The sequence below is a fragment of the Heterodontus francisci genome, chromosome 7 (assembly GCF_036365525.1).
Source record: "Heterodontus francisci isolate sHetFra1 chromosome 7, sHetFra1.hap1, whole genome shotgun sequence".
Taxonomy (NCBI): Eukaryota; Metazoa; Chordata; class Chondrichthyes; order Heterodontiformes; family Heterodontidae; genus Heterodontus; species Heterodontus francisci.
The window spans coordinates 99,271,969-99,289,092 of NC_090377.1; the positions used below are offsets into that span (position 1 = coordinate 99,271,969).

The window sequence follows — 17,124 nt, forward strand, 5'->3', positions numbered from 1 at the left end:
GGGGTGCAAATCAAGACTGGGTGTAAATCGGGACAGGGTGTAAATTGTGGTGGGTGTAAATTGGGACCGGTGTAAATCATGGGAGGGGTGTAATTCAGCATGGATGTAAAAGGGGACCGGATGTAAATCGAGACTGGATGTAAATGGGGATGGGGTGTAAATCGGGGCCGGATGTAAATCGGGACCGGGTGTAAATCGGGACCGGGTTTAAATTGGGACTGGGTTTAAATCGGGACTGGGTTTAAATCGGGACTGGGTGTAAATTGGGACTGGGTGTATATCATGGGGTTGTAAATCGGGATGAGGTGTAAATCAAGACTGGGTGTAAATCGGAACAGGGTGTAAATTGCGGTGGGTGTAAATCAGGTGAGGGGTGTAATTCAGCATGGGTGTAAAAGGGGATCAGATGTAAATCGAGACTGGATGTAAATGGGGATGGGGTGTAAATCGAGACTGGGTGTAAATCGGGACTGGGTGTAAATCAAGACTGCGGGTAAATTGAGACTGGGTTTAAATCGGGACTGGGTGTAAATTGAAACTGGGTGTAAATAGGGACTAGGTGTAATTCGAGACTGGTTGTAAATCGAGACTGGGTGTATATTGGGATTGGGTGTAAATCGGGACTGGGTGTAAATCGAGACGTGGTGTAAATCAGGACGGGTTGTAAATTGGGATGTGGTGTAAATTGGGATGTGGCATTGATAGAGACTGGGTGTAAATCAGGACAGGGTGTAAATCGGCATGTGGTGTAAATCGGGTGGGATCGAGTCGGACAGGATGAAAATCGCAGTGGGATGTACGTCGGACAGCTGATTTGCTCACGTCAGGTTGCTGCTGGGTGTGTTTGTTTAAATTGACCACTCCTGCAAGACTTTGTCATGAGCAGTGAGCGCATGAGGGATGGGTAAAGCATGTGAAGGTCTCTGAGGTAGTCCCACAGTCAATGGAAGTGAGCTGTGACAATGGAAGACTTGAGCCGGGACAGTGAAATTAGTTGCAGTGGTGAAATAACACTGCTTGAATAAACCATCATTTTTCAGACCACATGTGTGGTATAAATAGAGAATAATGGATATCTTGGAGTGATTACAAGTTGGTAACATACTCGTGGGGTTTGGTTGATGTCATAAGCTGCAAAATCTGCAGCTCAAGCAATTTATAATTATTATCTGAATCTGAATAATAGATTACAGGCTTGAAATAATTCTGAAATATGCCTATCATTTCTTTTAAATAATACATATTGCGAGGATGGATTGTTCAGTTTTGGGTCCATCTTGTGTGAACATAAGCTGTCAGAATAGACCTTAACTCCCAGTACAATCTGTGCTGTTGATGCATAATGACATCCAGTCTGAGGATATTGCTACATCGTTATACAAAGTCGATTATGAAACAATTTTTCCCATGAGATGCACACTGATCTTAGAATGTCTATGATCAGTATACTTCACAATGGGAAAAATGAAGCCAAAAGAAAAACAGAAGGGCATCTAAGATATTAACATAGATTAACTTCCATACTCACTGGTGGCATTTGTCCGCACAGTGGATCTGAAATGAATAACCAACCAACATAGAGCTGGACTAACACTGGAGTTCACCTGGAGTTGACCGCAATGTACTGTGTGAAAGAAGATATGAGGAATGTGGCCTTACACCAAGGCTGTTCAAAGTTTTGTCTTTATGGGACACGCAAGTGTGTACCATGGAGTTTCAAGGAGCCAAAGAAAGTTTAAATGAATGTTCCCACTTATTTGTATATACCTGAAGCTGCTGATTCTAACAGTTCTCAGTTCTACAATTCGGGTTTATCCACCAGTGAGGCAATAATGATAAAACACAGCCCCTTCCAAACCAACTGGCCCACAAAATTCAAACTGGACAAGCCAGTGAATAACAAAAATAAGGGCAAATAAGATTGTGTTGCACCTTCTTTGCAGGCCACACTGCAGATTTCAAGAGCCATGCACAGCCCAGGGGCCACAAATGACTTCCATGAGAAACATGCAGCAAGTACTTTAGATGTGAGCTTTTACAACTGTTACTATAGCAAAGAAGTGAAGTCTTATGAAGAGATTCTGATTTGCTTTGTGTGACACAGATGGTAGTTTCCAAAACCATAATTGAGATAACCTGATTTTATTTTATGGCTAACATGGAACACTAGTCAGCATATAGTGAGGACAGCCAGTTGACAGAGAAGAAACAGTATCATTCAGTATCAGGGCAAGAGATGTTAAGAACAATGTGGCTGGTAACCCTCTCACCTGACTTTTATTTGCTGCCACCTTTGCAAACAATGCCTGAGACACTTTGGCCCGTTTCATCTCTTGCTGGATCTCATCGTAAATGGCTGATGTGATGCTGAGGTTCGTGCTCTCCACCTTAACCATAAGGTCCGATGTCGACGCAGAGGTCTTGGCCTACCGAGAGAGTAGTACCAAAAAAAATTAAAATGAAAACTGCTTTCAGCCAGCCATCTGTGCACAAATCATCAGCGGATTTCAGTCAGCTGATGCCAAACTGCATTAGCTATGGAGGACACTTCCTGTCCATTATTCTAATCAGGTTAATTGTGATTAGAAATAATTGCTGTTCAGGAACAGAGCATTCCTATAGGACGTACAAACACAGTAAAGCACTTTTCATGCTGTTTACCAAATCACTAAGGTAGGCTGTGCAAATCATGCCCAGTAATAATAAACATTTTATTGGAAGGAGAGAAAAAAAACTGATAAAGCAGCACATATGCACGAAGATTAAAAAAAACATGCCTTAGAGAGGAAGAACCAATTCTCCTAGAAAAAATGAGTAAATGGGTAGAGACCCCTAAATAATAAATTATTACTCAATTTAATGTGCTCCCAAAAGTCTAGCTCATCCTTTATTAACGCATTACATATGTCAACCCGGTATGTACAGTATACCATCATTATCATTATTATGCTAGCCATGGATGCTGATAATTTCACATAGGAAATCACTGTAAATGAAAAAATTTAAATTTCATGGAACACTGAAAGAAATGCAGCTGATTTGATGGTTTAATTTCCTGGATGCCGATTTACATTTATGTATTCTACCACGTTCATTTTAAAAAGTGTGCAAGTCTGCTTTTAGTTCCTCAATCAATAAAAAAAAAGCTGGCTTTTTGAGTACCTGAGAGGCTCGAGAAGACCCTGGGCTGCCTGCTGAAGGCGAGACCATGGAGATGTTTGGGTTCATGCTTCGTTCTCTCTCCTCCTGGTAAATTCTGTCACGCTCTGCCTCTGGAAGGTTCAGGAAGTTCTGCATGGCTCTTAGATTTACAAGAAGTGACTGGGATGCTGTTCTAGGATCTTCCTCTTTGCGGAGGATCTCTGATAGCAAGCCCTGGTGTAGAAGGCACCCAATGTCAGTAAAAAAAAATCCAGTGTGAATACCCTGTCCCGAACAGCCCCCATACTATACTCCAGTATTTCCTGCAGTACTAATGCTTTTGGTATTCTGCAGCACAATTGAAGCAGCTAATGTCATCACATCAAGTCTTTTTGGATGCAGGCTAAGATAAGAGCCCATTGATAAATTGTGCCCAAGTTCTGAATTTGCTTTCAGTCTGTTTCAGCAAAATGTTGGTGTTGATAATAGCAAAATTAACTCACAAATCAGCTTCAAAACTTTCACAACTAAAGCAGTTTAATGGGCAGGCGTTGGAATGTGAAACCCTATAAGATAAAACAATTTTCACTTCCAAGTGTGCTGGTGGTTCTTTCCATTTCACCCATGCAAGAGCCATCACTCAATAATGCCTGATCATCTACAAGCTTTTGTAGTCCAAGCTGTGCATCACCCAGCCATGACATCTTCATACACCATATCTTCTCCCTACTCTTTTTAACCTTGGTATTGCACCGCACTATAGCTATTGGCCTTTACTTGAGTATCGCAGTTAAATAAACAACACCCATAGGAAAAGGGCTTTTTTTGATGGCCCAGACTTTACTTTAGAAAACATTTAAATATGATAAGTTGCTTCGTATTTATTGTGTCTATGTTTCGCTGTCTAGTATTAAGTACTGAGTTTGGAACCTTCTGCTAAGGTTATTTATAATTGAGATGGTAATGTAATATGTTTTAATATCGTAATTCTACACCCATTGTCAAAAGGCTCAATGAAGTTGATCCCTACGTCAAAGAACTTGGTCCAGGAAATTAAATTTTTAATGTGGTCATATCTCTTTAATTGAGTTCTTCACATAACTCCGCACTTTACTTAAATTCATCATTCAACCTGTACTCTGACTATTTTCATCATTTTTGATGATATGCGAGTTTGAAGATTAAAGGAGCATGATGACAGAAGGCAGTTAAGAATCCTCCATTTGAGCTCATGGAACAGTACAGCAACAAGCTCGGTGCCTTTGGGAAAAGAGGTGATGGGGAGAAAGTTGTCCAGAAAAAACCATTCCCATCACCTGCAAGGGCCCCTCCTCCTGTGCAAAGTTACACAAAGAGTTAAATTTCATGACAACAACAAAAAATCCCCTTTTAATAACTCATTTCAAAATGAATTGCTTCCTTGCCTGCAACTATAGTGAAAAGGACCTCAGCTTTGCTTTGCATACAGTAGGTTAAATCAAGATCATCTGAAATATGTTACATTTGTATAAATAAATATCCAGCCCTTTATTCACCTGGAAAGCATTAGGATTTCAATATGCAAAACAACTCAAGTGACTTTTTTAAAATCATGATTCCATTTAATTGTAATTTAATGAGGTGCAATTTAGTTTTAAAAAGCCAGGTGCATGGCTCAGTGCTGCCTTGCAGTCTACATCAGTGAGTGTGTGAATGTCTGGCCTACAAAATAGACTGCAAATTTCAACAGCTCCTCTGTCAACTAACTGCCACTCCTAGAATAGTATATATTTATATATAAAGCCTCCATATATTTAAGGATTTAGTCAGTTGTCACCATAGACACCGGTTAATTGCTACAGACTCTGTCTTCTGTGGTTGGTGACCTAGTGTTGCTACACGATGGAGGGGTCATGGATGAACATCTGTATTCTACAAGCCGTGCTCTCTCATTCTCCAGCAGCTGTTTGCTCTTGGGAATCTTTGTCTTATGCTTCACTAAGAATCTAGTACTGCCAGCCTCCAGACTGCCTGCTTGTGCCCCTCGCTGATGTATGACCCCTCCCCCTCTCCAGAAATGAAAGTGTCAGAAGTATTGCAAAGGAAGGAAACTCTGCCAACAGCCCATTATGGAGGGAGGTAGGAAACTTTGACGGAGAATTGGTATCCAGGAAAAGCCAGTAGCATCAGTTGGATCAGGATGATAATGTGGGCAGGGTGGTGGTAGTGCGGGGGTGGGGGGCATTAGTTGTGTGGTGGGGGGGTTGGGCCGGAGGTAATAATATCTAAATGGGACATTTAATGTATTCATTTTTAAAACGTATGAACTGAAAATAGTCCGGTGGTATATCGTGTCCATATTATATCATGTGCATATTCGGTAAACTCTATAACCCTGATTTGAGACTTCATACTTGCGAATGCTGGGAGTTAGTTTCTTTCATTTCCTCAGCTGCAATTTTGTGAAAACTGAAATTTATTTTTCATAAACCTTTTACTTGAAGAAAGAGAAACACAACATACCAGCGTGACAATAAATCTTGAATTCCAAATCTGGTGTTGGAGTGTGGAAGACTGAAAATTCAATTCTGTCTCAGCTACTGCCATACTTTTTATGTCTATTTGTCTACTTGTGTGTCAATAACAGGAGAATACCTATCATTAGTCTTAATAATTATATTTAAATCTAAATATTTGTATATTTGAGTTTTTTTCATCCAATGTAGGCTTTACATCTCTCCCCACCACCACCCTCATCCTTAGTGTTAGTGGCATCATCTCAGGAAGAAGCTGGAACTACTCGCTTAAGTGCTATCCCTCAATAATGGGAGGTTGCTGAATTGGTGGTTTCCCTTACTGGAGGTATGGTGATCTTCCATAATTAGACACTTGTCCTGTCCACTTGGTCGAGATTTGTTGCTATTCCCTCAGTAAAACATTAAAGGTATTTTTCCAATAAAGACTTGGTGTTGATGTCTCAATGGGAAGTTCATGCTAAATCCTCAATGAAGAATTGGTGCTGTGCTCTCAGCAGAGAGTTGATGCTGCTCCCTCAGTAAAATGTTGGCACTATCCCTTCAATGAAGAGTTGGTGTTCACTCCTCACTAAGGATTTGGTACCGTATGCTCAGTGGATTGTTGATAGTACCAACTATTTAATGAGGGTTAGTATCAGTACTGAGGGAGTGCTGTACTGTCGGAGGTACCGTCTTTCGGATATGGCATTAAACCGAGGCCCTGTCTGCCCTCTCAGGTGGGTGTCAAAGGTCCCATGGCAATATTTTGAAGAAGAGCAGGGGAATTATCTCCAGTGTCCTGGCCAATATTTATCCCTCAATCAACATGACAAAAACAGATTATCTGGTCATTATCAGATTGCTGTTTGTGGAAGTTTGCTGTGTGTAAATTGGCTGCTGCACTTCCTTCATTGCAACAGTGACTACACTTCAAAAGTATTTCATTGGCTATTAGGTTCTTTGGGACATCCTGAAGCCAAGAAAGACATTATATAAATTCAAGTCTTTCTTTTTTATCCTCTCAGTTAAAAGCTGGTGCCTCCCTTACAAAATATGAGTACAAATCTAAAAATCCTCCTGTTAATGTTTGAAATATATTGGCCCGAGTAATGTGTCCCTATCACCCCACAGCCTCCAGTCCCTACCTGTTCATCTGCTATAGAGCTTTCTATATAAAACAAACTCACTTCAACAAAATAAAATCATGCCTGAAATAGATTCATCCAAGCCCCAACTCCAAATTCTGTCCTAGCCCTAAGCTCAACTCAAATCCTAACCTCTGCCTTAAACTTATCCATAAGTCTAACTTTATTCCTAATTTTAAACCTAAACCCAATTCCAGCCCTAGGCCCAACCCTAACCCTAAGGCCTACTTTACTATGCCAAGGTCATTATTTTGGAGTCAGATCTGAAATCAGTGGCAAGAGGGCAGGTTCAATGGTAACAGGATCAGGGGCATGATGGACAGGGACAGCGACAAGGCTAGTGGGGGCGACAAAACCACAGGAGTAGGGGAGCAACCAGGCTGCCCAATGCAAAAACACAGCATCCAACTCCAGAGGCATAAAAATAGGAAGAGTTGTCTGCAACAAAAAGATGGGAGGTAGGGCAGGGTTCCGCAACAACAAAAGAAAAGGCTGAGACAGGAACAAACCTGATAGAAGGTTGAAAAGACTGAATCAGAGATGCAAACATCTTACCCTAATCTTGCAATAATCAATGGCCAAAGAATATGGACAAGTTTTGAAACCCCATTGGAAGACAGATTTGGGTGGCACAGTGGTTAGCACCACAGCCTCACAGCTCCAGCGACCTCGGTTCAGTTCTGGGTACTGCCTGTGCGGAGTTTGCAAGTTCTCCCTGTGACCGCGTGGGTTTCCGGTTTCCTCCCACAGCCAAAGACTTGCAGGTTGATAGGTAAATTGGCCATTGTAAATTGCCCCTAGTGTAGGTAGGTGGTAGGAGAATTGTGGGGATGTGGTAGGGAATATGGGATTAAATGTAGGATTAGTATAAATGGGTGGTTGTTGGTCGGCACAGACTCAGTGGGCCGAAGGGCCTGTTTCAGTGCTGTATCTCTTAAAAAAAAAGACTACGATTCAGTGCTATATGTAGCCAGTGGCACAAGAACCGCACTGAGTCCCAGATGATTCTGACCCACGTTAACTCCTGATGCTATCCTTTCAGCAAAAAATTGGGCCTGTCTCCTTAATAAGAAATTACACCTAACCCCCAAGTAAGGAAATTCTGCGAGAAATTTAGTAAGGAGTTGGTGCCTTCATAATGAGTTAGTGTTATCTTCTCATTAATGTTGCATCAACATTTGAAAATGTTGCTTAAATGAAGCCTCCTGGATGAGACCCTGTAATGAGTATTTAGCTGAAAAAGGTGTGTAATTCCTTAAATTAAAAAATCTGATTAAGGTTGTTAAGGTAGAAATTGCTCTATACTGCCCCCGCTACTTGACGAATTCCTTTTATCTTCCTGTATTTATATCTATTGATTATCTTGGATTTTTTTTTCTCTGCTTGATAAATGTTGATATAATTAGGAACCTGGCTTGGAGGAGCTTATCAGCACGAAGTGAATTAATATCCACAGGTACAGTTACTGGATCATTCTAACCATGTATTTTAATTAATTTCTCTCACAACACCAGGTTACTCACTCCTGCAGGACACGCTCCTGATAGTGTAACTAATACTCATTAATTGAACAAAAAATATTTAAAGGGAAATGAAGAAACATTTTCACACCGAAGGATATTAAAGTTCACTCGTATCTCTTTGAATGTTGTTATTTTATAGTGTGCTGATGGAGAAACTCACTATTTAAAGTAAAAGCACTTAATTAAGGAACGTAGGGGCAGCTCAGGATCCACATTTACTGGAATCAAGTGATTAGGAAGAAGATGCAATTGGAAAGTAAATTAGAAGATAGGTCATGAATCGACAACTGGTGAAGTTATAATGCAAAGCTTTCATTCTAGAACTAACTAGAAATCTTAGCTGCTAACACGACCTACAACATAGGTTGATGAGATAGGACATTCCATGCCCACTGTCTACAGACAGTCCTATCAGTTAGGGGAGACTTACTGAAAAACACTAACTACCCTGTTAATCATGCATCTATAGATAGTTGTGCATTAGTCTGTTTTTGATACTGCGAAAAGATGGACTGATTATCTCAACAAGTGCCATTGTCATTTTTTTTTAAAACAGGCTACTTGCCATTTCATCAATTCACTGATAATCACTGCACAAATTCCATCATAGAGCTGATTTAGATATTAGGCCCATAAGTAAGCAGAATTACTGAAAGCTGTTATACAAAAGACAACAAGAATGAATAATAACAATAACAAAATGTGCAATAATGGGAGCAATTCCCCAAAAAATAAGGCTATATTCAACGAACAAAGAAGTCTTAAATTATAGGGTGGTAAAGGGCTAGCACGGGGACACACTGAATTCCACCATTATCCACCATTGCTAAGCTTCATAACAAGGACAATGTTCCTTAAAATAGCTGCAACCTATTCTTAATGATATTGCCTGAGGAAGGTGATGGGGGAGGGCAAGTTGGTGAAGAGACTCTTTTAAAGCCTTTTTATCTTTATGCTTGAACTGGATCCTATTTCAGGAAGCTGACATCCTTGTATCGCTCTCCCACATTTGCATTTAGCTTGAGGACTTGGTCTTCATAGGCACTGGGCTCTACTTTTACACCAAGCACCCCTCCCTGCCCCTCGCCGACAGCAAATACATTGGGCTATGTCTCTGTGCTTACATAATTCCCTTATTCCACTAACAGAATCATAGATCCATATTTCTGTGGGTACTAGAATAAGGGAGGTGAACAACAGGCAATGGAGAAGGATTGGGCCTCACTCTGTTGAATGTACTTGTTTAATGTTAATGTACTTTCAAAAATACTCGATGGTTTATTGAACAGAACAACTTGGTTTTCTCTCGAGAGTGAGATTTATTTTGAGCGGTTTGACCCTCCTGTGAGATCCCCACTTTTTCCTTATGAATGTAGTATTAATGGAAGTGGAAATGGAGATGGAAGCACTTACTCCAATTCCATCCCTTCCATTCCCCATTTATTCCAATATCATGAACTTTCAACAGCCTGTGTAACCTTTGCACCTGTGAAAAAGTAATAACTCCAACATAGGGAACCATGCCCCTCACAAGTATTTGCTCATGTGTACCTTCTTTGGGGGTGGAGAACTTGTAAATAATCAATATTATTTTCTTTTTTTAAAATGCACTCTTACAGTGCCAGGCAAAATGTTTATGTAGCTTTTACCAAGTGAGTTCTTCCTAGCCCACTAAGGCTATTTTGCTCAGCAGACACTATAGCTGTTCCCGTACTTAGGACCCTTTTTTCCACTTTTGTATCTCCAAAGAAGAAATAAGCACCTGTGTACGGTTGAAGGCAACTCGTGCAAACACGGCTTGCGATACACTGGCTCTCTTCAGCTCGTCCCGGACTTGCTGGTAGATTTCTGGAGCAACCTCCACCGATGAACTGGAAGGCTCTGTAGGCTTCACGGGCCTGGGGATCGGCGGGTGATTGAGGAACTGTTGGTTTATGGATTGGGGGTGCTGGTGCGCCAGCAGCCTGCTGACAGCAATCTGCTGGTTGATCAGATGGGCCATGGCAAGCTGCTGCCTCACCAGCTGAGGGCTCAGCTGTGGTGACAGCAGACTGGGACTCATGATCGGTTGCAGCGCTGGCACTTGGCTTCTGATGGGAGGGCTGTGGTGGTGCTGGCTGTGAGGAGACTGCTCACTGCTCTTTGCTAAGTTTGCCAGTTGATTGATGCTTGTCAGGTGGGATGGCCGTTGTCCTAGGACACAGTACTCTGCCAGATTTTCTCTTTCAACTAAAATTGAAAAAAAAATGTGCATCATGTACTCTTAGTAATTATCAACATAATACAAAAAAATGAATTCAGTACAAGCCTAAACTATTTCCAAAAATTTCAAAAGTCACTATTGCTCTACATGGCTTTACCTGTAAGGTAATAGTAAATAATCTGCTGCATTAAAAAGAGAGCCCAAAAACAAGTTTATTGGTGCACACATAGATATACTTCAGAAATGAAAACGTTGCACAGTGTGTTCATTTTTACACTCTGGCAGCATGACTCCTATTATATTTAAATGGTTCAAATATAACAGGTCACCTGATGGGTTGCAACCTCAATACAATTGAAGTTGTTTGTGTTCAACTGTGTGAGGCCCATCCTCCTCTATCAGGATCATGTGAGGAATATTTTTCTTCACACAGATAGCATATAGCAGGCAGCAATGATGGAAAATGTATGCTTTCCCTTTTTAAATGCATGTTTCTTGCCTGTGAATGGATATTGATAGGACACTATGGACATTAATTTGCAGCTGTATTTCCTAAAAAGTGGCAAAGTTAATGGGGCGTGTGAGTTAGTGACTGGCTGTGTATTTAGATGGCACTGGCGTTGTTATTTACTAAATGCACTGAGAAAGGAATATTGTTGGGTGGGTCACCCGGCATAGCTCTCACCCAAATCTTCTCTGCCAGCTACAAAGTAGCACTAGCATAAAAGCCACATGAGCCTATCAAATGGAATTAAACAGTTGGGTTTACAATAGAGTGGTTGTGGGGAATAATGACAAATACTTTGAAGGTGTTATTTTGTGGTACCTATGTGCTTATCAAATTGCAGGATGGGCAACAGGATCATGTTCCACTCTATGCCCACTGATAAAATCAGCCAAAGACAAAGCAATGCTCCTTACATTACCCTGACAATACAGCTGAATCTCAGCCTCCGAGTTACATGTGGGCTCCTCCATTTCCTCCTCTCTTATGCTATTGCTATTCTCAGCAAGTTACTGTTCTGGAGCTTTTGTACCTTAAATGAACATCCACTGGCAACCAGACGGAGACTGAGACTGAGATACAATGCGTTCATTTTTATCCTCTAATTTTCTTTCCTTTTTTTCAGTACTGATGCTAACACTAAAAAAATGGTACTGTCTGCAGATGTTTTTGTACAGAATAAGGGGGAATATATGTCATTCTTGCATGTTGAAATTGGTAAAATAAACAAGAGGCATGACCAACCAAAGGGTCAAGACCCAGAAAAAATATTAACGGACTTTTTGTATTGCTTTTCTGTGTTTCTCGCCCATCTTAAAATATAAAGTGCCTACAAAAAAGTTAGGGGAACATTTTTTTCTGTGAAGTACTGTTAAGAAATCAGAGCACAATCATGCAGAGGAGGTTCTAAAGGAAGAGTGAGTTCTGAACTGCAGCCCAGATTGGCAGTCAGTGATATAACCACAGCACTGCCCACGTCATGGCTTATTGGTCCTTTTGCCATTTGTAATAAGTGATGTACAGCATACGGTCTGCGGCAGCCATTGTAACATAATGACTAAATAAATGTATTCTTCATTAATTGCCCACACTTGTTACAGGTTACATCTTTTTAAAAATCGTAGAGCAGAAATTTCTGCAGAGTACAAGTGGGTGCTGATGAGGTGGTGTGGGGGATTTGGCAGTATACCTTTGAATAGTCTGTTTGATTGAAACACTGAGGGAACCCAGTCTTGTGCTGATTCTGGGAGAGTAAAAGAGAGAGACGATAAATACTACAATTTAGTTTCTATCAATAAATAAATAAAAGAACATTTCTGCCTCTGTGGTAGGTATAGAAATCATAGTTCAAGCCTTATAATCCATTTAACATTGAAAAAGCAGGATTACAAAAATCTTATCCATTTACCAAACGTTGATGATGTTTTAATAACAATGAATTCCTAAGAGAGGGACATGCTCGATGCATTGGGCTGAATTTTCCCAGCCCATTGGCGACGGGCTGGGAGGCGGAAAGGTTGGCAAAATGGGGGGGTAGGCATTGGGAAGGGAGCCTGATGGCTTCCCACCATTGACAACATGGACTGGCAGCGGGAAAGTTGGTGGGTTGGCCGCCCACCAGGTGGCCAATTGAGCCACTATAGTTTAAGGCCACGTCCCACCTCCATGGGCACTTTGCCTGCATTGGGACGGCCTGCTGCTGCATGGGGAGACCACCCAGTGAATTCTGGCGGCCTCCCAGTGGGCTCCTGGGGGGTGGGGTGCGGGATGCGCTCCTTTATGGGCACTCTATGGCCACAGAGAGGTCCCACGGCAACAGCGCCATCGGTGCTTCACAATCACCAGGGCCTGCATCCCCCAACCTACCTCGACTCTCTCTGAGGGCACCCTACTATTGATGCACCCTCTCCCTGGAGCTGCAACCTCATCAATGGCCACCGCTAGTGGTGGCACTACTGAGCTGCCGGACCTCTGATTGGGCTGGCAGCTCTTGGGGGCAGGCTGACATCCTTAACTCGATGGTGGCCCCGGTGGCTTAACTGGCCGCCACAAGCAATATGCTGCCAAGGGCCCTGCCGCCCACCAAAATGGGGTCGCCTCCCCATTTCAGTCCTGGCGGTGGGACTTGTTGGTGCACAGCCAAATTCAGCGCATTAGGTTTGTACTTGAATACACTGCCAGCTTACATTACATAAATGTTTCATGACATTAGTTATTATTAATACTTATTATTTGAGGCTAAACAAACAAAGCACTTTTAATATTTAATGAAAAGGGGAAAAAAGTGTTTATAACTGCGGAGGAACTAATATAAACCAAATAAAAAATTAATAAAAAAAATCTGTGAAGAAATATTTCAAAGTAGTGTTAGGAATGCACAGGAGCTGTAAACTTGATATAAATTATTTACGTGACCTATTTTAATACATTACTGCAATAAATGACAATAGTTTTTCAAGTTAAACCTTGGGATATAGCAATCAGCTCATCAAAAGCTCCAGTAAAAATGAGAGAATTTACATTGTTCATCATGGTCAGATATTTTTGGTTCAAAATTAGATCTTTTTCTCCTAACTTTTGGTGCTGTATTAATTCCTGGTAATTCAACATATTCACTGAACAGGAATCAACCCCATACAAGAGCCATGGAATAGACACATCAACTTTATGGTTCTGCTATGAAGGGAGGCAGATTTGTCCTAATTTGAACTGCAGTCAGCAGACATTCAATCCAATATTGACATGAGTCAGAAGGGTATCATTTGGCTGTTGGAAGGATGCAGTAGCAGTAGTCAGGGCCATTAGAAATCCAGGGAATTTGGAGTCAAAATCCTTGGAGATATGGTCCCAAAACCTGAGGAAATTCTTGCAGTTGCCAAGGGTCAAACAAAATGCATTAGTTTCACTGCAAGCGAGTTTCCTTTATTGCACTTGTCCCAAAAAAAATGACTTTCCAGGATTTGACATTGTCACTTTGTGGTCTATAATAGACCAATCTGCCAGAATGGCATCAGGAGGCAGACAAATGCTGGGTTTCTTTTACAGTCTGCTGAGCACATCTATCCTCACTTCTCATTGATCTTTGTGGCCAAGTAATGTGTTCTACATGAATTGAAGGTGTTCAAAGCTGCAGCAACTATGGAAAAATACTGGGGTTTGGTATCTCAGCCACAAAATGTCTAATTTTCACTGGGTTTTTGAAAAGAAAATGACTTGGAAAGAAGCAGAGGTTTTCAAAGCTGACATTTTCCAAAGATGATTTACTCCTGTGGGTTTCTGTTTACCCTGACCAATAATGCAACTTTCAGTCTAATAATTAGATAATTCAAATTTCAAATCAAGCACAATGCTGAATATATCAAAGACCTGGGTTTACTGTTTGGGAAGAGCAAGTCTTGTGAATATTGAAAATGTCTCCACTTTATGGAGCCATTTGCACACTGCAGACTTGAATTATTGAACTTTTCATCAGTTAGGTTGGTTAAGCTGCAACTTAGCTACTTGAAATGTGTGAATGATCTATTCTTATGGAGTGCTGCAATTGGCTGGGTTTCTGTCACTGGCACCAACAAAATTAGGGTTCACTAAATCACTTACAGGAAACTGCTGTGGCCTCACCATTTTGATTGTTGGCCACATAGTTCTACAAAAATTCTGATTATCAACCCTTTTAACTAACCACAGCAGATCAGACAGGCAGGCTTCCGGAAAGTGGGACTGCCATGTTATATGTGAAGTATCATTTTGTATATAATTGTCAATAATTGTTTATAATTGTTCAATAGCATAAGCTTCCAAGTTTCACTCCTGCATGTATGATGTAATTAAAACCACACAAATTGTGTTACGCCACAGAACAGACCTCATGGACAAGAAAAATCGGATTGGTTCCACTGTATCCTTAATTGTCAATGAGAATTATTTCAGTTTGTATAAGATTACCTTGATATCATATTGTGTGTGTGTGTAAACAGCAAAAAGATTAATAAAAAGAACTGAAAGTCTCAATTAAAGGTATCTGCGGTGCAATTGAACAGCAATGACATAGCACCTAGCCATAAGGCTTGCTAAATTCTGGAAAGGCTACAAAAGCTTAATAGATAAGAGCAAAGATCTGGTCTGTCAACCACGCCCCCTGTCTTTAATTTGTCAGGACTTACCTATGTTAGTCTTTTGCTGTTCATATATTGAACTGAACTGGAATCCCCAGGAGAGCACTGGGTTAAAAAGGCACTGTTTCAATTGTCGATGTAACTCACATGGATATGTAAATAAATGCAGTAAAATGTGGCCAATGCTTGTGTATGAGACCAAAGCTTGTACCACAGAATGAGCAGGTGGCATGTTTCTAAGTGCAATGCTATTCTTACTGAACACGAGAGAAAACTGCAGCTCTATCAAATTGAATTACCTTTAATCTTTTTGTATTTTTTGTACCACCTTCCGAACTCCTGGCACTTGGCAGATGACACATTGGCGTAATAAGTGCTGTTCACGATGGAAGAAATCATGCTCTGGTGTGGAAAGTGAAAAGAGGACAAATTGCAAATTAGATAGAGCTCAAAAATAAATCAATAAATGTAGATGAGCACAGCACACAAAGGGATTCCGAATACCTCCTGAGCACTCGGGATTTGTAGCGACAAGTCAAAATCTCAACAGCCGGCAGAAACAGATCGATATCCTAATTGTTAAGATTTATTTGGGAAAAGGACTGAGAATAAATCCACACATAAACTGAAATTAAACACTATGAGCATGAATTTTCCTTACCTCTTAGTTACAAGCTCCTACCTAGTTATGATTAATCGCAGTCTTGGTACCAAGATTCCTTATTCATTTTAATTACAAAAGCTATTCTGAACAAATTATACTTAAGGAACATGTTAAAACACAACGTATGGTTTCTCTTGACACGTTCTGGCAAAACATTTGCAGAACTCTGAAAAGGCGAGGATTTTTGTTTACGCTATCATGGAGGATGATCTCCTTCTAAGCGTGACAAAATCATAAACCTGCAATGAGCTTACTACTTTATTACACATAGGGCACAGAGGAAATCTTCCCCCATGATGTCAATCAACCATAAATGCATGCTGTGTGGGTTTTCCTTCTTCTCTTCCCCCCGTACGTACAAAATTAAAATTCACTCAGTGTTTTAACTCATGTAGCCTTAAGGAAAAGAAGAGAATTAGGAGCCCATCCCTCAGCCAACCATCAAGCACTCCTATGCGTATGCAATCAACCATGACATCATGGCTTAGAGACAGGCAGCTTTCAACCCCAGCCCCTATTAAAGTGAATGAAGAGGGAAAGGAAAGGAGGCTCCGTATGTTGCTAGTGTTAAGCTTGTTAGTTACTGGCAGTTATTCGAGTCGCTGTGGCATTCATAGGTTGAGTGAGAGTAATTCAAACCAGGAGTGATGTTTTTCCTGCAAGGTGTTTAGTTTGTGACACCAGACCCCTAATGTTCTGAGTGTAGCAATGGTCTTACTATTGAAACCTCCTGAACAGTTTTTGTATCACAGCTCATCCTTATTATAAATCTTCCAAACAAACGGCAATAGCTTGATACTACAGACAGGAACTGGAGAAATGCAGCAAGTTAGTTAGAATAAGTACAATTTGTCAGTGTTCTAATTCCAAAAATGCAAGAAAAACAAATTTAAGGAGTGTCTTACAAAATCAACAGCAAATAGGATAAAATAGCAGTGTTGAACATGAAATTACAGACAGTTTACTAAAATATCTGGCACTGCACACGTGTATGTGTGTGTTTATTTGTGTGTGTATGTCAGTCTGTTTTGTGTGTGTTTCTATCTTGGTTGTCTGTATGTGTGTGACATTTTGTGTGTGTGTTGTGTGTGACTGTGTCATCGATATGTGTTTCTGTGTCTTTGTATTTGTGCGTGTGTGTGTGTCATATGTGTTGGTGTCATTCATGTGTGTTTCAGTGTCTGTGTTTGTATGTGTTATGTATGTGTGTGTGTGCATGCGCACACATGTCTGTCTGTATGTCTGTGTCTATCCATATGCATGTCTGTGGCTCTGTGTCAATTTATATGTGCTTTGTAGGAGATTATGTATAAGCATTGTGTAGGTGAGCAAATCT

The 17,124-nt window shown here is 40.8% G+C and overlaps 1 protein-coding gene across 12 annotated transcripts in view; it reads right to left on the reverse strand.

The window, feature by feature from the left end:
- The window catches only part of satb2 (SATB homeobox 2), a 299,511-nt gene that overhangs the window by 222,898 nt on the left and 59,489 nt on the right, over nucleotides 1–17,124 (reverse strand). For 9 of the 12 annotated variants that reach the window (XM_068035703.1, XM_068035709.1, XM_068035705.1 and 6 more), the window contains exons 6-10: nucleotides 15,424–15,526; nucleotides 12,202–12,255; nucleotides 10,067–10,533; nucleotides 3,163–3,375; nucleotides 2,271–2,426 (exon numbers count right to left, since the gene is read on the reverse strand). In XM_068035703.1, the coding sequence (XP_067891804.1) occupies nucleotides 2,271–2,426; nucleotides 3,163–3,375; nucleotides 10,067–10,533; nucleotides 12,202–12,255; nucleotides 15,424–15,526 (993 nt within the window). The remainder of the gene's footprint in view (nucleotides 1–2,270; nucleotides 2,427–3,162; nucleotides 3,376–10,066; nucleotides 10,534–12,201; nucleotides 12,256–15,423; nucleotides 15,527–17,124) is intronic. The other 3 variants (XM_068035713.1, XM_068035710.1, XM_068035714.1) reach the window with 2 other exon arrangements.